Source organism: Salvia miltiorrhiza, chromosome 8 (genome assembly GCF_028751815.1).
Source record: "Salvia miltiorrhiza cultivar Shanhuang (shh) chromosome 8, IMPLAD_Smil_shh, whole genome shotgun sequence".
In the NCBI taxonomy this organism is placed as follows: domain Eukaryota; kingdom Viridiplantae; phylum Streptophyta; class Magnoliopsida; order Lamiales; family Lamiaceae; genus Salvia; species Salvia miltiorrhiza.
Window position 1 is genome coordinate 35,201,560 of NC_080394.1, and position 19,214 is coordinate 35,220,773.

Consider the following 19,214-nt stretch of genomic DNA (forward strand, 5'->3'; position numbering starts at 1 on the left):
GCCTCTCCCGGAGCCGCCGTCGCCGTGAGTCGCAGAGTTCTAACAGCCGCCTCTACCTTCTCCCTCTCGTTCTCAGATCCGAAGACCCACTTCTTTTCTCCAACAGTGGAACCCAATCGAGCCATAAGATCTGGAACTCAAGGCCGCTGTTTCTTCGTTCGAAAACCGGCGATTGAGTCGGCGTTCTTTCATCCGGCAGTTGGGGTTCGCCGTTGCCTTGGGCAGCCGCTGCTCAGCTCGGTACCGGTCAAGGCAGTCAGCCTTCCCTCCTCGCCCCGACGTCAACAGAGGCCCCGTCGTCGCCACCAGTGGAGGCCGGCGAGTTTAGTCCTAGTCACGATTATCGTCGTCTTCAAATTCAGAGCAGGGCAGTCGCCCATTCCTTTCTAAAGCTAAGTTATACTCACCCCTATTTTGATCGGTTCTTAGCGTGAATTAGGCAAGGATAACGTGTAATCTCTTATTTGCTTTGCATAAACTCATATGCTTGTTTAGACTACATATTAACTGCTACTTGTTCATGAAAGCGTAATTGGGTGCTTAATAAGTTCAAGATGCTTATATGCTCAACTATATGAATACTGAATTCTAAGACTGAAGCATGCTTGATTGTGTGAATCATGGGGTGAATTTGAATAAATGAGTTTAGTATTTACCTGCAAATATTTGGTGTTGGTGGCTGCTGTTATTGATATTGAATCAGTGGATAGATACACTGAAATATAAAGATTGTTTCTCAAACGATGCAGGTTGAGCTTAGGAAGAAATGGAAGGAGTTAAGCCAAATCTTACCTCTAAAGTTTGGCAGGCAGAATAGCAATGAATGGAGTTACTCTTTCACGTGGGTTATTAGTGCAGAATGGAGAGAGTTGCTGCTGATAATGAGATTATATGAAAAGAATTGTTGGCTGATTGACAGGTGAAAGGCATGGCTTTCGGTGGAAAAGGTGACAACCCACTTATTTGGTGCCAAACAAATAAATATTTGAGTGGAGTTGGTGAGAAAAAGAGTAGTGGTGCACTTGAGTGTGGTGGGGAAAAAATGTAGTGGAGGATTAATGATGTATATTCTATGTCTCGGTGATTCTGTAACTGTAATAAAATACTGGCTTCGATTTTCAATCATCGCATTTCTGTATCTTGCTTGATATCTTTTTCCTTGCCTGCTAACTTGATAAACTGTAATATAACTTAAATTAAATCCGTAGATTTAATCTGCGTTGCAGTCGGAATAATTTCTCGACTTCTAGTAGCACTAATAAAATATAACTGGTTCTGTTTTTCGATTAATAAATAACATGACTTTGCTAAGTCAGTTATAACTTGGAAATAATAATTATTGAATGGCTCAATAATCCTCGTCGCGTTTTTCTCATACGTTATAAAAGTACAAAGCTAAAATAATAACTCCGTTTCTGATAAAAAAATCAGAACCATAAACTGGATTCATTTATAAAAATTGCATTTACTAATTTTAATCATAATTAAAAGAGCGGGCTACTACATACTACCCCTCTTAACAAAAATTTCGTCCCGAAATTTGCATATCTCTGCTAAAACAGTTCGGGGTATTTTTCCTTCATCTTGTCTTCAAGTTCCCACGTAGCTTCTCTTGTCTGCGGTGTCTCCATAAGATTTTCACTGATGTGATTGAGGCTGATTTCGCAAGTGTCTACGTATTGCTGGCAAGGGGTGCGGGTGTTCTCAATTGCTGAACCTCGTTATCTGTTGGGGCATTGCGTGGAGTAGTGACCCTTTTGTCCACAATTGTAACAACCGTTAGTTCCAGTCCGACAGACACTCCTATGCATCTTACCACAATTTGGGCAAGGTAAAACTCCTTTCTGACCTTGGTTACCCCCAGTTGACTTGAGGTTAGTCTGTGCCTCGTACCTTGGTTGAATAAACTGTTCGGCCCGTTCATTTTCTTGCCACACTTTCTTACTGGTCTGATTGATATTGTCTTCGTTGTTGTCCCACTTGCGCTTCCCTTTGAGAGTATGTGAGACTGCTGGTAAGTCGTTTGGCGTCGAGATAAATGGTGAGGCTAACTTGTCCGACGGCATTGCAGCTTCAATGTCAAGTGCCCTGTTCAGAGACTCCGTGTATGAGAGTCCTCCGTGGCTTGCTAGAGCCATCTGAATTTCGTAGCGCAGTCCGGCACAAAATTTCTCTGCCATCTTCTCCTCTGTGTCCACTTGTTGTGGAGCAAACCTCGACAGGTTGCAGAATTCCTTGTCGTATTCAACCACATTTTTCTTTCCTTGCTTCAACTCGTAGAACTCAGCTTCTTTCTTCTTCCTATAGCTTTTTGGAATATATTTATCATATAATCCTGTCTTAAAATCTTTCCAAGTATAACTTGCCCATTGTTCAGGTGTCAGAATTTTTCGACGTGCTTCCCACCAGAAGTCAGCTGATCCTGTTAGCTGGAATGAGACGCAAGATAGGCGCTCCTCATCAGTACAACGTAGGAAGTTGAAGATGCGTTCCATTGCACGCACCCAAATCTCAGCTTCAGCTGGTTCACTTGTTCCGTCAAACGTAGGTGGATTTTGCCTTAAAAAGAGTTCTTCGACTCTCCTAGTCGGGGGCGGAGGGCATGGGTTATGTCCTCGAGCATCTTGTGGTTCTTCGGGTACAGCGTTATGGTTTCTGCGATTGTTATTGTTTCTCGCAGGGCGTCCTCTCTTAGGTGGCATTCTGATAGCAAGGATGTGCCAATTAGTACACCCTAGCATAATCTAATACAAACCTCAAAAGAATTCTTGTAAATGTCAACTTAATATAACTTGTAAACAAGTCATGACTCCAATGACATCATTGATCATTGATGTAGTAAGCTTTAAGGGTCCTTAGCATCTCAAATCTATGAGTCATAACAATCCTTAAGCATATAATATCACATCATCTAAACTGGATACTTAAGCATAAGTCATGGAGATTTATAGTGGCTATAATATCATCAGCTTAAGAAAATTTTTCTATACGTATCACTTATCTTGCTTCCTTCACTATAGCCACCAAAAGATACAATCTAATTTTTTTCTATGTTTGCTTCTATGTTCTGTCGTAGTGGTGATCTCATATCTTAATAGCTCTATGTTCATAGGGATTCATTCCATAGGCATACTTAATCGCGCTTGCGTAAATCATTTCATTCAATAACAACATAACATAGTTATTAACAGTTACTCACTTTGCTATTACGATAATTTTCACTTTTTGTAAACATTAACTCAAAACTTGGAAGAGCATACCATTCTGCTTCGTTGAGTGTGATACGATGAAGTGCTGAGCTTTGTCGATTGAACTCTAGACACTTTAGTGATCCATTCTAAGTTTGGCTTAAATAAACTCTTAGGCTCAGAGCAAACGAACTGCTTTGATACCACTCTGTCACGACCGGCCTTAATTAAGGATAATTAATCCGGGAATACCATGACTGGGGAAGGGAAATTAAGAAGCGGGATTAGAAAGGGGTGCATAAAAGAATACTCAAAGAGCTTGAATACGCGTGAAATATTCCTTAAAAAGGAAAAAGGCATCGTTAGGGGCTTGGCTAAAACATTATCAGAGTTTGCAACGGAAGGCGTAACTGAAATAATCAGTGTTTACAGCGGAATGCATAACTGAGATACATGTATGAAGACATGTATCCTTTCTGAGCCTACTTTAAGTTCGACAAAAACTCTACTCAGCAACAACACTTCATCGCCCATCACAACTCAACCTGCACAAACATAAACATCGAAGGGCTAAGTACAAGAGTACTTAGTGGGCAGTTGCCAAGCATATAACATAACATCATTAACAATTTCACAATATCGCATAAGAGGCATGAGTTTCTTTCATATCATTTGCTCATTAAACATTTCCAAATTCATAAATAGTATAAGGGCATTCTTCATCATCAATCTTCATTAACAAACATCGTGTCGTGGAGAAGGCCTTCCCCAACGAACACGGGCATCGCGCCGTGAAGGGGAGCCTCCCTCAGCGGTCACGGCATCGTACTATTGAGGGAGGCCTTCCCCAATAGACGCTGTAACACTGGCATACTGGCATCGCGCCGCGAGAGAGGCCTCTCTCAGCGGACACGGGCATCGCGCCGTGAGGAAGGCCCTCCTCAACGGACACGGCATCGTACTGTTGAGGGAGGCCTCCCCCAACAGACGCAAGCATCAAACATAAGCATAAACTTATCAGCGTAAAGCATTCAAGCGTAAATAAGTGTAATCAAGCGTAAATTACATAGGGCGTAAATAGTATAAACAACATAGCGTAAATCATTTAACGTGCAGCATAATAAAGCTTAACTCATTTAAGCGTAATAAAGCATACCATACTTGAAGATCCAATTTGCATTTTAAAGCATAACATTTGCATAGCATTTTATTTACGCGTAAGGAATTGCCCACCTGATAGCAAAGTTTTGCTAAGGTACTCTAACTCGTTGTGTAGTTCTTACTCTCGCGTTTGACCTTAATCACGAGAATATAAAATAAGACATTGTCTCGAGGAAAATTCTTAATTAATGAGAAAGCGTAATTTAACTATGCATGAATCTGGTATGCATGAACTAATACTCTGAGCGATAATCGGGAATTCTACTATTAATCCTCGTTAATAGATTTAGCTAATTCTCGTCTAGCGCGGTCGAATAAAACTGTGATTCTTCCTTCCTCATCGGAATATTCTAGTCGTGAAATAAACCTCGCATTTGTACTTGATTGAAAAAGGACTAACTCGGCTTTAAACGAGGTGTGACCTTGTAGAAATTATCGGGCTTTTCGATAGAAGCATCATTACTAGCGTAACCTCAAATAATTAATAGGCTCAAAAGAGAGTAGCCAATTAATTAAATAAACCAGTGGCTTAAATGAAATAAACAATAATGGCTTGCTTTAAAGTCGGAAGTCCAAAAACATTAATTAATAAACTGGGCGGCTCATTTATTGAATACGAATTGGCTCACCCACTGATAAATAATTGGGCTCCATCAAAAATTGATACTGCTAGGCTTAGCTCAAAGGAGTAACTTCAGCTCAAGCTTTAAAAGAATTAAAGCCCAACTTAAAAAGTCTTCGACCCAAAACAATTAAAATAGGGGCCCAAATATTAATTAATGTGGACTGAAAAGAATTAATCTTAGCCCAGAAAGGCAATTTAATCGGCCCAAATGATGAATTAAACTGGCCCAACGAAATATAAATGGGACTAGAATAATAGCCCATCATAAAATATGCATCAGCCCAACTCCTTAATTAAATCGAGGCCAATAGAAATAATGAGAATGGCCACTTAAATAAAAGACTGGCCCAGTTTGAATTTAAATGTAAGCCCAATCAATTAAAATTGGAAGCTCAATCCTTTAGAATGAAATAAAAACCCAAGCTCAAAATTCGGCCCAATTAAAAATGAATAGGGAGGAGCCCATGGATCCAGTTCACTTAAAAGGAATAAATTCAGCCCATTCTTTTATAAACTCAGCCTAAATATCGGCCCATCAAGAAAATAAGGAGCAGCCCAATTCTAATTTAAAAGTGAAGCCCAAGTTTTAAAATAATCAAAGCCCATCCTCTCTTTTTCTCTCACTGTCGGTCCTCTCTCTTTTCTCTCTCAGCAGAACACGTTCCACTCCCTCTCCACTCGATCTCGTCTCTCTTTTTCTCTAAGACAGCAGCGCCGCCTTCTTCCTTGGCTGTTCAGCGGCCGTCGGCTCCGGTCTGCTTCGGATGCCGATGCGTCAACCCCGACGTCGTCCTCTATCTCTCTCCGCGCAGAAATCAGTCGAGCCCTATCTCTGGAATCAGCGCCGCGGTCACATCCTCGTCTGAATCCGGCGACTCAAATGGCGCCGGTCGTCGTCTGGGAGCAGCGTCGTCGGCCGCTGTTGTTGGCAGCAAGAGCCCGACAGCCGCCTCTCCCGGAGCCGCCGTCGCCGTGAGTCGCAGAGTTCTAACAGCCGCCTCTACCTTCTCCCTCTCGTTCTCAGATCTGAAGACCCACTTCTTTTCTCCAACAGTGGAACCCAATCGAGCCATAAGATCTGGAACTCAAGGCCGCTGTTTCTTCGTTCGAAAACCGGCGATTGAGTCGGCGTTCTTTCATCCGGCAGTTGGGGTTCGCCGTTGCCTTGGGCAGCCGCTGCTCAGCTCGGTACCGGTCAAGGCAGTCAGCCTTCCCTCCTCGCCCCGACGTCAACAGAGGCCCCGTCGTCGCCACCAGTGGAGGCCGGCGAGTTTAGTCCTAGTCACGATTATCGTCGTCTTCAAATTCAGAGCAGGGCAGTCGCCCATTCCTTTCTAAAGCTAAGTTATACTCACCCCTATTTTGATCGGTTCTTAGCGTGAATTAGGCAAGGATAACGTGTAATCTCTTATTTACTTTGCATAAACTCATATGCTTGTTTAGACTACATATTAACTGCTACTTGTTCATGAAAGCGTAATTGGGTGCTTAATAAGTTCAAGATGCTTATATGCTCAACTATATGAATACTGAATTCTAAGACTGAAGCATGCTTGATTGTGTGAATCATGGGGTGAATTTGAATAAATGAGTTTAGTATTTACCTGCAAATATTTGGTGTTGGTGGCTGCTGTTATTGATATTGAATTAGTGGATAGATACACTGAAATATAAAGATTGTTTCTCAAACGATGCAGGTTGAGCTTAGGAAGAAATGGAAGGAGTTAAGCCAAATCTTACCTCTAAAGTTTGGCAGGCAGAATAGCAATGAATGGAGTTACTCTTTCACGTGGGTTATTAGTGCAGAATGGAGAGAGTTGCTGCTGATAATGAGATTATATGAAAAGAATTGTTGGCTGATTGACAGGTGAAAGGCATGGCTTTCGGTGGAAAAGGTGACAACCCACTTATTTGGTGCCAAACAAATAAATATTTGAGTGGAGTTGGTGAGAAAAAGAGTAGTGGTGCACTTGAGTGTGGTGGGGAAAAAATGTAGTGGAGGATTAATGATGTACTCCCTCCGTCCCATTATTGAAGACCCACTTTCCTTATTGGGGTGTCCCAATAATAAAGACCCACTTCCAAAAAAGGAAATAATTAGGGCATAAAATACACTAATTAATTGCACTCTCTCACCGCCTCTCTCACTCTCTCGTCTCTCTCTCTCTCTCAATCCGCCTCTCCGCCTCTCTCACTCTCTCGTCTCTCTCTCTCTCTCTCAATCCAGCTTCTCCGGCGAGCCTCCGACCACCGCCGAGCACCCCTCGCCTCTCCCTCTCCGACCACTGACGGGGGCAGAGGGCCGAGCACCCCTAGCCCCGCCGAACAGCGCGGCACCCCTCCCCCTCTCTTCTCCTTCTCCGCCGCCGCCTGCTTCTCCTTCTCCAGCCGACGGCGGCTCTGGGGCCGCGCCGCGACCGCCTTTCTTCTTCCCCTCGCATCTCTCTCTGTCCGACTCCTCTCTCTTCCCCTCTCGGTTCTCCCTCGTCTCTCTCGCTCATCTCTCTCTCGACCTCTGCCGCCTTCTCCGACCGAACAGCCACCACCACGCGGCTCTGGTCTCCTTTCAAAAACCCAGATCCGCCAAACCACCACCCTCAATTTCTAGGTTCGATTTGAGAGAGGAAGAGAGTCGCAGATCTGGTTCTGAGGCGGCGGAGGCGTCACTCGAGATGCGTGCGCGTCTGAAACCGCCGCCCATCCCCCTCTCTTCTCCTTCTCCGGCGGCCCTAGCGGTGAGGCGGCGGAGGCGTCGTTCGATTTTCATGGATTCGAAATTTCTGGTTTTTTTTGTTGTGTTGTTTCATGAAATGGTTCTTCCTCTTTCTGCCAATTTTTGAAATGGTTCGCAATTTCTGGTTTTTTTGGTTGTGTTGTTTTGAAATGGTTCTTCCTCTTTCTGCCAATTTTTGTTTTGGAATGAGAATGGTTTTCATTTGCAATTTGATGCTAATTTTGAATCAGTTTTTTGTGCTAATTTTTTTTGGAAAATTTGCAATTTCTAGTTTGATTTTCTGGGCTCCATTTTCGGCAGCATAGCATAGGGAATCGGTGGTGGTGGGGGTGGGCGGCGGCGGCGGCGGCGGTGGTGGTCGGTGGTGGTGGGCAGTGGTAGTCCGAGAAATGAGAGAGAGAGTTGAGAGTTAAGGCCCTAATCAAATACACACCACAACACTTAATTCCTTAAACTATCTCATCTTAATCTCCGTGCCCAAAAGACCTATGTCTTTATTAATGGGACGGAGGGAGTATATTCTATGTCTCGGTGATTCTGTAACTGTAATAAAATACTGGCTTCGATTTTCAATCATCGCATTTCTGTATCTTGCTTGATATCTTTTTCCTTGCCTGCTAACTTGATAAACTGTAATATAACTTAAATTAAATCCGTAGATTTAATCTGCGTTGCAGTCGGAATAATTTCTCGACTTCTAGTAGCACTAATAAAATATAACTGGTTCTGTTTTTCGATTAATAAATAACATGACTTTGCTAAGTCAGTTATAACTTGGAAATAATAATTATTGAATGGCTCAATAATCCTCGTCGCGTTTTTCTCATACGTTATAAAAGTATAAAGCTAAAATAATAACTCCGTTTCTGATAAAAAAATCAGAACCATAAACTGGATTCATTTATAAAAATTGCATTTACTAATTTTAATCATAATTAAAAGAGCGGGCTACTACATACTACCCCTCTTAACAAAAATTTCGTCCCGAAATTTGCATATCTCTGCTAAAACAATTCGGGGTATTTTTCCTTCATCTTGTCTTCAAGTTCCCGCGTAGCTTCTCTTGTCTGCGGTGTCTCCATAAGATTTTCACTGATGTGATTGAGGCTGATTTCGCAAGTGTCTACGTATTGCTGGCAAGGGGTGCGGGTGTTCTCAATTGCTGAACCTCGTTATCTGTTGGGGCATTGCGTGGAGTAGTGACCCTTTTGTCCACAATTGTAACAACCGTTAGTTCCAGTCCGACAGACACTCCTATGCATCTTACCACAATTTGGGCAAGGTAAAACTCCTTTCTGACCTTGGTTACCCCCAGTTGACTTGAGGTTAGTCTGTGCCTCGTACCTTGGTTGAATAAACTGTTCGGCCCGTTCATTTTCTTGCCACACTTTCTTACTGGTCTGATTGATATTGTCTTCGTTGTTGTCCCACTTGCGCTTCCCTTTGAGAGTATGTGAGACTGCTGGTAAGTCGTTTGGCGTCGAGATAAATGGTGAGGCTAACTTGTCCGACGGCATTGCAGCTTCAATGTCAAGTGCCCTGTTCAGAGACTCCGTGTATGAGAGTCCTCCGTGGCTTGCTAGAGCCATCTTAATTTCGTAGCGCAGTCCGGCACAAAATTTCTCTGCCATCTTCTCCTCTGTGTCCACTTGTTGTGGAGCAAACCTCGACAGGTTGCAGAATTCCTTGTCGTATTCAACCACATTTTTCTTTCCTTGCTTCAACTCGTAGAACTCAGCTTCTTTCTTCTTCCTATAGCTTTTTGGAATATATTTATCATATAATCCTGTCTTAAAATCTTTCCAAGTATAACTTGCCCATTGTTCAGGTGTCAGAATTTTTCGACGTGCTTCCCACCAGAAGTCAGCTGATCCTGTTAGCTGGAATGAGACGCAAGATAGGCGCTCCTCATCAGTACAACGTAGGAAGTTGAAGATGCGTTCCATTGCACGCACCCAAATCTCAGCTTCAGCTGGTTCACTTGTTCCGTCAAACGTAGGTGGATTTTGCCTTAAAAAGAGTTCTTCGACTCTCCTAGTCGGGGGCGGAGGGCATGGGTTATGTCCTCGAGCATCTTGTGGTTCTTCGGGTACAGCGTTACGGTTTCTGCGATTGTTATTGTTTCTCGCAGGGCGTCCTCTCTTAGGTGGCATTCTGATAGCAAGGATGTGCCAATTAGTACACCCTAGCATAATCTAATACAAACCTCAAAAGAATTCTTGTAAATGTCAACTTAATATAACTTGTAAACAAGTCATGACTCCAATGACATCATTGATCATTGATGTAGTAAGCTTTAAGGGTCCTTAGCATCTCAAATCTATGAGTCATAACAATCCTTAAGCATATAATATCACATCATCTAAACTGGATACTTAAGCATAAGTCATGGAGATTTATAGTGGCTATAATATCATCAGCTTAAGAAAATTTTTCTATACGTATCACCTATCTTGCTTCCTTCACTATAGCCACCAAAAGATACAATCTAATTTTTTTCTATGTTTGCTTCTATGTTCTGTCGTAGTGGTGATCTCATATCTTAATAGCTGTATGTTCATAGGGATTCATTCCATAGGCATACTTAATCGCGCTTGCGTAAATCATTTCATTCAATAACAACATAACATAGTTATTAACAGTTACTCACTTTGCTATTACGATAATTTTCACTTTTTGTAAACATTAACTCAAAACTTGGAAGAGCATACCATTCTGCTTCGTTGAGTGTGATACGATGAAGTGCTGAGCTTTGTCGATTGAACTCTAGACACTTTAGTGATCCATTCTAAGTTTGGCTTAAATAAACTCTTAGGCTCAGAGCAAACGAACTGCTTTGATACCACTCTGTCACGACCGGCCTTAATTAAGGATAATTAATCCGGGAATACCATGACTGGGGAAGGGAAATTAAGAAGCGGGATTAGAAAGGGGTGCATAAAAGAATACTCAAAGAGCTTGAATACGCGTGAAATATTTCTTAAAAAGGAAAAAGGCATCGTTAGGGGCTTGGCTAAAACATTATCAGAGTTTGCAACGGAAGGCGTAACTGAAATAATCAGTGTTTACAGCGGAATGCATAACTGAGATACATGTATGAAGACATGTATCCTTTCTGAGCCTACTTTAAGTTCGACAAAAACTCTACTCAGCAACAACACTTCATCGCCCATCACAACTCAACCTGCACAAACATAAACATCGAAGGGCTAAGTACAAGAGTACTTAGTGGGCAGTTGCCAAGCATATAACATAACATCATTAACAATTTCACAATATCGCATAAGAGGCATGAGTTTCTTTCATATCATTTGCTCATTAAACATTTCCAAATTCATAAATAGTATAAGGGCATTCTTCATCATCAATCTTCATTAACAAACATCGTGTCGTGGAGAAGGCCTTCCCCAACGAACACGGGCATCGCGCCGTGAAGGGGAGCCTCCCTCAGCGGTCACGGCATCGTACTATTGAGGGAGGCCTTCCCCAATAGACGCTGTAACACTAGCATACTGGCATCGCGCCGCGAGAGAGGCCTCTCTCAGCGGACACGGGCATCGCGCCGTGAGGAAGGCCCTCCTCAACGGACACGGCATCGTACTGTTGAGGGAGGCCTCCCCCAACAGACGCAAGCATCAAACATAAGCATAAACTTATCAGCGTAAAGCATTCAAGCGTAAATAAGTGTAATCAAGCGTAAATTACATAGGGCGTAAATAGTATAAACAACATAGCGTAAATCATTTAACGTGCAGCATAATAAAGCTTAACTCATTTAAGCGTAATAAAGCATACCATACTTGAAGATCCAATTTGCATTTTAAAGCATAACATTTGCATAGCATTTTATTTACGCGTAAGGAATTGCCCACCTGATAGCAAAGTTTTGCTAAGGTACTCTAACTCGTTGTGTAGTTCTTACTCTCGCGTTTGACCTTAATCACGAGAATATAAAATAAGACATTGTCTCGAGGAAAATTCTTAATTAATGAGAAAGCGTAATTTAACTATGCATGAACTAATACTCTGAGCGATAATCGGGAATTCTACTATTAATCCTCGTTAATAGATTTAGCTAATTCTCGTCTAGCGCGGTCGAATAAAACTGTGATTCTTCCTTCCTCATCGGAATATTCTAGTCGTGAAATAAACCTCGCATTTGTACTTGATTGAAAAAGGACTAACTCGGCTTTAAACGAGGTGTGACCTTGTAGAAATTATCGGGCTTTTCGATAGAAGCATCATTACTAGCGTAACCTCAAATAATTAATAGGCTCAAAAGAGAGTAGCCAATTAATTAAATAAACCAGTGGCTTAAATGAAATAAACAATAATGGCTTGCTTTAAAGTCGGAAGTCCAAAAACATTAATTAATAAACTGGGCGGCTCATTTATTGAATACGAATCGGCTCACCCACTGATAAATAATTGGGCTCCATCAAAAATTGATACTGCTAGGCTTAGTTCAAAGGAGTAACTTCAGCTCAAGCTTTAAAAGAATTAAAGCCCAACTTAAAAAGTCTTCGACCCAAAACAATTAAAATAGGGGCCCAAATAATAATTAATGTGGACTGAAAAGAATTAATCTTAGCCCAGAAAGGCAATTTAATCGGCCCAAATGATGAATTAAACTGGCCCAACGAAATATAAATGGGACAAGAATAATAGCCCATCAAAAAATATGCATCAGCCCAACTCCTTAATTAAATCGAGCCCAATAGAAATAATGAGAATGGCCACTTAAATAAAAGACTGGCCCAGTTTGAATTTAAATGTAAGCCCAATCAATTAAAATTGGAAGCTCAATCCTTTAGAATGAAATAAAAACCCAAGCTCAAAATTCGGCCCAATTAAAAATGAATAGGGAGGAGCCCATGGATCCAGTTCACTTAAAAGGAATAAATTCAGCCCATTCTTTTATAAACTCAGCCTAAATATCGGCCCATCAAGAAAATAAGGAGCAGCCCAATTCTAATTTAAAAGTGAAGCCCAAGTTTTAAAATAATCAAAGCCCATCCTCTCTTTTTCTCTCACTGTCGGTCCTCTCTCTTTTCTCTCTCAGCAGAACACGCTCCACTCCCTCTCCACTCGATCTCGTCTCTCTTTTTCTCCAAGACAGCAGCGCCGCCTTCTTCCTTGGCTGTTCAGCGGCCGTCGGCTCCGGTCTGCTTCGGATGCCGATGCGTCAACCCCGATGTCGTCCTCTATCTCTCTCCGCGCAGAAATCAGTCGAGCCCTATCTCTGGAATCAGCGCCGCGGTCACATCCTCGTCTGAATCCGGCGACTCAAACGGCGCCGGTCGTCGTCTGGGAGCAGCGTCGTCGGCCACTGCTGTTGGCAGCAAGAGCCCGACAGCCGCCTCTCCCGGAGCCGCCGTCGCCGTGAGTCGCAGAGTTCTGACAGCCGCCTCTACCTTCTCCCTCTCGTTCTCAGATCCGAAGACCCACTTCTTTTCTCCAACAGTGGAACCCAATCGAGCCATAAGATCTGGAACTCAAGGCCGCTGTTTCTTCGTTCGAAAACCGGCGATTGAGTCAGCGTTCTTTCATCCGGCAGTTGGGGTTCGCCGTTGCCTTGGGCAGCCGCTGCTCAGCTTGGTACCGGTCAAGGCAGTCAGCCTTCCCTCCTCGCCCCGACGTCAACAGAGGCCCCGTCGTCGCCACCAGTGGAGGCCGGCGAGTTTAGTCCTAGTCACGATTATCGTCGTCTTCAAATTCAGAGCAGGGCAGTCGCCCATTCCTTTCTAAAGCTAAGTTATACTCACCCCTATTTTGATCGGTTCTTAGCGTGAATTAGGCAAGGATAACGTGTAATCTCTTATTTGCTTTGTATAAACTCATATGCTTGTTTAGACTACATATTAACTGCTACTTGTTCATGAAAGCGTAATTGGGTGCTTAATAAGTTCAAGATGCTTATATGCTCAACTATATGAATACTGAATTCTAAGACTGAAGCATGCTTGATTGTGTGAATCATGGGGTGAATTTGAATAAATGAGTTTAGTATTTACCTGCAAATATTTGGTGTTGGTGGCTGCTGTTATTGATATTGAATTAGTGGATAGATACACTGAAATATAAAGATTGTTTCTCAAACGATGCAGGTTGAGCTTAGGAAGAAATGGAAGGAGTTAAGCCAAATCTTACCTCTAAAGTTTGGCAGGCAGAATAGCAATGAATGGAGTTCCTCTTTCACGTGGGTTATTAGTGCAGAATGGAGAGAGTTGCTGCTGATAATGAGATTATATGAAAAGAATTGTTGGCTGATTGACAGGTGAAAGGCATGGCTTTCGGTGGAAAAGGTGACAACCCACTTAAAAAAATGAAGGGACAAAATTGCAAAAATTGGAAAAGTGGTGATTTAATTCACCACACTTCAAAAGTTACGTTAAAATTAGAAATTCAAAATAGTTTTTGATTTTATTTGCCCAAACCCCTAAAATTAATTATGTAGTATTAACTTTATCAAAACATTGATTCAACTTTACAACTTGTATGTTAATTAGAGTGTAAAATATTTTAATTCGATAATGTTGGAGATAAAATTCATATATTTTTTAAATATTTTATGATATATTTATAATTCTTTTAGCAAATTCCAATGAATACTCACACGATCTTTAAATTACAAGAATACTCACACGATCTTTAAATTCTTTATTTATAATGTAAAAAAAATCTATACTGCAATTAAATACACGAATATGTTGGTACAATTGCACACCAAATTAAGTATGCACATTGCGCCAGAGGGAGAAAGGGAGTCAGTCGCCTTCTATGCACAGACAGCAGAGTGGTGGAGGTGACCTTGCAAGTCCCAGGAGAGAGGGAAGGGGTGTTGTCATTTTCGGAAAGGGTAGGTTTTGGGATTTATTTATTTACCTATAGTATTTCTTATTTAAGACACAATTATCTATTTATATATAACAAAAAAAAGGTGAATTACACCTAGGAATGTAATTTGTATATACTAGAACAGAAATGAAATGATAGTATTTTTCACTATTAACTCAATTTACAAAGAGTCACTCTCTCGTGCAACTGATTTCCAGAATGATACTATTTCATTCGGAAAATGACATTTGAACATTTTTAAATGACACTACATGGTGCAACCGGTTGCACAGGAGTATTTGTGATTTACAAATGTGAACCTAAACATGAAGCCAAAATACGAGCTCTATAAAAAGATTATCCTTCGCCCTTCCTCCTCACTACTTCAAATCTCCCTCTCCTTGTCTCTCCTCATTTGCTCTGTTTAAGTTCTCTCATTCTCCATTACTTTTCCCATCGTTGAGAGAGGGAGAGAGAGAGAGTATGTGTGTCAGTGTGTGTCGTCCTACTTGTTAATTTGTATCGAGTGTTTCCATGTTTAAGTCAAACTAACGAGTTGCATACTTGAAATTTTTTTTTATTGGCGAAGGAGGCTGACTTTTGATATGGCAAGCTGAGCTAGTGTTTTCCGACATTCCAGCTCATTTCCCATTTTGTTTTTGTAAGAAAAGTTACTTTTCCCGAAGGACAAAAAAGAAAGAGTATTTATAGCGCCGTATTAGATCTGGATTTGGTCCTCTGTTTCCAGTTAAAGTAAGAAAACAGAGGAATTTAAACGGTAAAATGGAGTGGGTGTGGAGGGTGATGCCCGCCACGATTTCCGGCGCGGAAGAGCAATTGATGCTAGTGTTGGGGCAGGTGAAGCCCTTACTCATAGTCGTGCCGCTGCTGGACATCTCCATGACTATCTGCTTGATAATGTCAGTCATGTTGTTCGTGGAACGAGTGTACATGGCCGTCGTTATCAGCGGCGTCAAAATGTTGGGCAGGAAACCCCATACACGATACAAATGCGACGCCTTGGAAGAAGATTTGGAGCAGGGGAACCTCGCCTACCCCATGGTTCTTGTCCAGATCCCAATGTTCAACGAAAGAGAGGTCTGTTTAACTTGAAACAACAATTAATTAATTTACTAAACAACACACACTCATTCATTCCTACTGAACAGGTGTACCAGCTCTCCATCGGAGCTGCATGTGGCCTATCTTGGCCCTCCGACCGCTTCATAGTTCAAGTTCTCGACGATTCAACGGACCCCGCCATCAAGGTATGTCCCGAAATCCCCGATCGAATTCCGCATCCCAAAATGAAGCAATTACATTGTTTGAGCAGACTATGGTGGAAACGGAGTGCCAGAGATGGGCGAGTAAAGGGGTAAACATCAAATACGAAATTCGAGACAACAGAAATGGATACAAAGCCGGAGCTCTCAAAGAAGGGCTGAAGCGCTCCTACGTCAAAGAATGCGATCACGTGGCCATATTCGACGCGGATTTCCAACCGGAGCCGGATTTCCTGCGCCGAACCATCCCATTCCTCGTCCACAACCCGCAGATCGGCCTCGTGCAGGCTCGGTGGAAGTTTGGTACGGAAAACTTTGTCTTAGCGGCTTAATCACTTGTTAATTAATCACGTGCAGTGCATATTTTAAGGATACATGTTGTGAGAGGCGACCCAACTCTGGTTGGTTCATTGTGGATTGGTGTGAGCTGTGTTTCCACCACACATATGACATATCTTTCATTCTTCAGAAAAGGAAGGGTACTTGTATGTTTTGGCACTGTTCATCACATGTGCTCTATTAATTTCGCAAGGTTAATGGTGGACCTCAACGTTCATCACTTACTTTTGTCAATTTCTTTGTATTGGCACTAGCTAGGATTTGGTATTAGTAGTACGTAAAACAAAGATTAATTTTTGTTTGCAGTGAATGCGAACGAATGCTTGATGACGAGAATTCAAGAAATGTCGCTCAACTATCATTTCACAGTGGAGCAAGAAGTTGGATCATCCACATATGCCTTTTTTGGCTTCAATGGTAATCATTAATATTTTCCGCCGTATGAATTAATTAAATGAGCTAGCTAGATTCTAGAGTACCGTTGGCATATCTAATTCCGCATCCAACACGTATATTAAATAAATATGATAGTGACTAAGATATATGCAATTATGCAGATCTGTATGATTGGAACCATTGATTTAATGCGTGGTGCTGTGGAATTTAATACTATAGGAACTGCTGGCGTGTGGAGAATGGCTGCAATTGAGGAAGCGGGAGGTTGGAAAGACCGTACCACAGTTGAGGATATGGACTTGGCCATTCGTGCAAGTCTCAAAGGATGGAAATTCGTATATGTTGGTGCGCTACAGGTACCTATATTTATTTATTTTTTTAAATATATTTTGGTGACGGTGAAAAACAAATTAAAGTGTTGCAGGTAAAAAATGAGTTGCCTAGCACGTTCAAGGCCTATAGATACCAACAACATCGTTGGTCATGTGGGCCCGCCAATTTATTTCGCAAGATGTTGTCCGAGATTATAAGAAACGAGGTTAAATACAGTAATCTCTGGATAACTTTGGAGTAGTGATGTTCGTATATATGTAGTAATTAATAGTTTTAATTGGTGGGTGCAGAAAGTTACATTGTGGACAAAGGTTCACGTTATATACAGCTTCTTCTTGGTGAGGAAGATAATTGCCCATATAGTGACGTTCGTGTTTTACTGTGTTGTACTTCCTGCTGCGGTGTTGGTACCTGACTACCACATCCCAAAATGGGGTGTAGTCTACATTCCCACAATCATCACCGTCCTCAATGCCATCAGCACTCCGAGGTCCCTTCCCTCTCTGCCCAAATTACAAATGCACCTTCTTTAATTTGATGTTATTATTAATTAAGAAAAATATGCGTATGTTAATTTTTTTTAGGTCAATTCATTTGGTTGTTTTTTGGATCGTTTTCGAGAATGTGATGGCACTACACCGCACCAAAGGTACGTTGATCGGGCTGATGGAGGTGGGTAGAGTGAACGAGTGGATTGTCACTGAGAAACTTGGTGATGCTCTCAAGGCCAAACCTGTTGGCGACACTGTGAAGGTTAAATCTACGGCTACCAACCAACGGCGCTTCAAATTTATTGATAGGTATTATTATTAGTATCTAATGTTGGATTTCTGATGAAATTAAATTTAATCTGATCTAATGTAATGCAATTTCCTTTATATATTTTGGTGAACATACAGAATTAATTTGTTAGAGCTTGCGTTCGGTTGCTACCTCTTATTCTGTGGGTGCTACGACGTCATATACGGGAAATACCATTTCTTCATCTATCTCTTCCTCCAAGCAATCGCCTTCTTCATCATGGGATTCGGCTATGTTGGCACCTTTGTCCCCTCTTCCTCAAATTAATATTACTTCCTTTTTTGTCTTACGTATATTAGTATAGTAATTCTTATAAATTCAAGCATAAGGGTTGGAGCTTAGAATTGCTCTTTTGTTTTCTTTTTCATTTGTATATTGTAAGATTGATCAACTGTCTCATATTATTCCAATAAAATGTCCCTTAGCATATGATAGTGAGATATATATATATATAGTGGGGCTCAAAGTTGTTTTCTTTTTCTTGTGCATATGTAAGATTGATGATCTCATTATTCTTAAATAAAATAATATATTTGTATGAGGGTGAGATAGTGGGGCCACCTTTAATAATGGAATATCCCTGAATATTATTTTTGCGCAACAAACATTTACACATGCGAAATTATGTACATGTGGGTGTAGTAGCACTGCAGCTTATACGGTGAAAGCCGCTCGCTCACTTAAAAATCTTACAAATTTGAGGAGTCCATAAACATGTGCATTATTTGACCCCCACCCACCACTGTAAGTGTTTTATTTTTTCTTTTCCCACTTTTCCATCCTGTCATCACCCATCATCATCGCCACCCTGTCATCACTCATTGTAGGATTCGGACAAAACCCAACAATTCCTAGCGGAGATTCGAGCCAATTGCAGTTTGCAGTGTGAAATTTTTGTCTTTTTGGACCACAGTCTCTCTTATTTTGGTCTTGTAACTGTAATAACATGGTGCTGATTCACGAGCTCTCATAATTTACTATTTTTTGAATAGTAGTTGGGCGATTTTTCTAAATTATTCTTTCCATCCATTTCTGGGAGTGGAATATAAAGAAAATCAACGCCTACAGGCTACAGACAAAAGACTTATTCCATAATCATGTGATCAGATTGCATCTCACTCGTAATATTATGAATATGACATATTAATGCGAATCACACTTGCACTAAAATAATCAATATATACGAATAGTTAAACACACTTGTTTTCTATATTTCTGCCTACTTTCGTTTTCGTCAATTAATTAACTTTTTCTTCAATCACCCTCCTTTGAGTTAATTTGCTAATTTCTTTGTGGATGATGTGACTAATTTTCTACTATATATTTTCTTTCTTCTTCTTCTTTTGTCGCGGTTGAGAATTTCTACAATATCCATTTTTGTCTTTTTTTCTTTTCCATTTTTGTCATTCACATTTTTATCGTGTATAAAATAAAAAATGGGTTTTTATTCATATATATACAGACAAATAACCATTTATTGTACTTTTTATTTTGATTTTCAAATTATATAGTATATC

The 19,214-nt window shown here is 41.2% G+C and overlaps 1 protein-coding gene and 1 long non-coding RNA gene across 2 annotated transcripts; one reads left to right on the plus strand and one right to left on the minus strand.

Moving 5' to 3' along the window:
• Positions 1-3,512: 3,512 nt before the first annotated feature.
• LOC130997921 (uncharacterized) lies at positions 3,513-4,471 on the minus strand. Its single transcript, XR_009093255.1, has 2 exons — positions 4,422-4,471; positions 3,513-3,733 (listed from the first exon to the last, which is right to left on the minus strand). It is a non-coding gene; the product is annotated as an uncharacterized LOC130997921 (long non-coding RNA).
• Positions 4,472-14,898: 10,427 nt separating this feature from the next.
• Positions 14,899-18,126, plus strand: LOC130997922 (glucomannan 4-beta-mannosyltransferase 9-like). The gene is made up of 9 exons (XM_057923349.1): positions 14,899-15,643; positions 15,715-15,813; positions 15,879-16,131; positions 16,474-16,584; positions 16,783-16,919; positions 16,988-17,101; positions 17,187-17,386; positions 17,481-17,696; positions 17,796-18,126. The coding sequence occupies exons 1-9, from the start codon at positions 15,329-15,331 to the stop codon at positions 17,962-17,964; spliced, it is 1,614 nt and encodes a 537-aa protein (XP_057779332.1). The 5' UTR covers positions 14,899-15,328; the 3' UTR covers positions 17,965-18,126.
• The last annotated feature ends 1,088 nt before the right edge of the window (positions 18,127-19,214 follow it).

Coding starts and splice junctions, on each gene's coding strand:
- LOC130997922 (XM_057923349.1), top strand. CDS start 15,329: ATGGAGTGGGTGTGGAGGGTGATGCCCGCCACGATTTCCGGCGCGGAA. Junction 16,585..16,782: donor TGCCTTTTTTGGCTTCAATG/GTAATCATTAAT, acceptor TTAATACTATAG/GAACTGCTGGCGTGTGGAGA. Junction 17,102..17,186: donor CCGAGATTATAAGAAACGAG/GTTAAATACAGT, acceptor TGGTGGGTGCAG/AAAGTTACATTGTGGACAAA.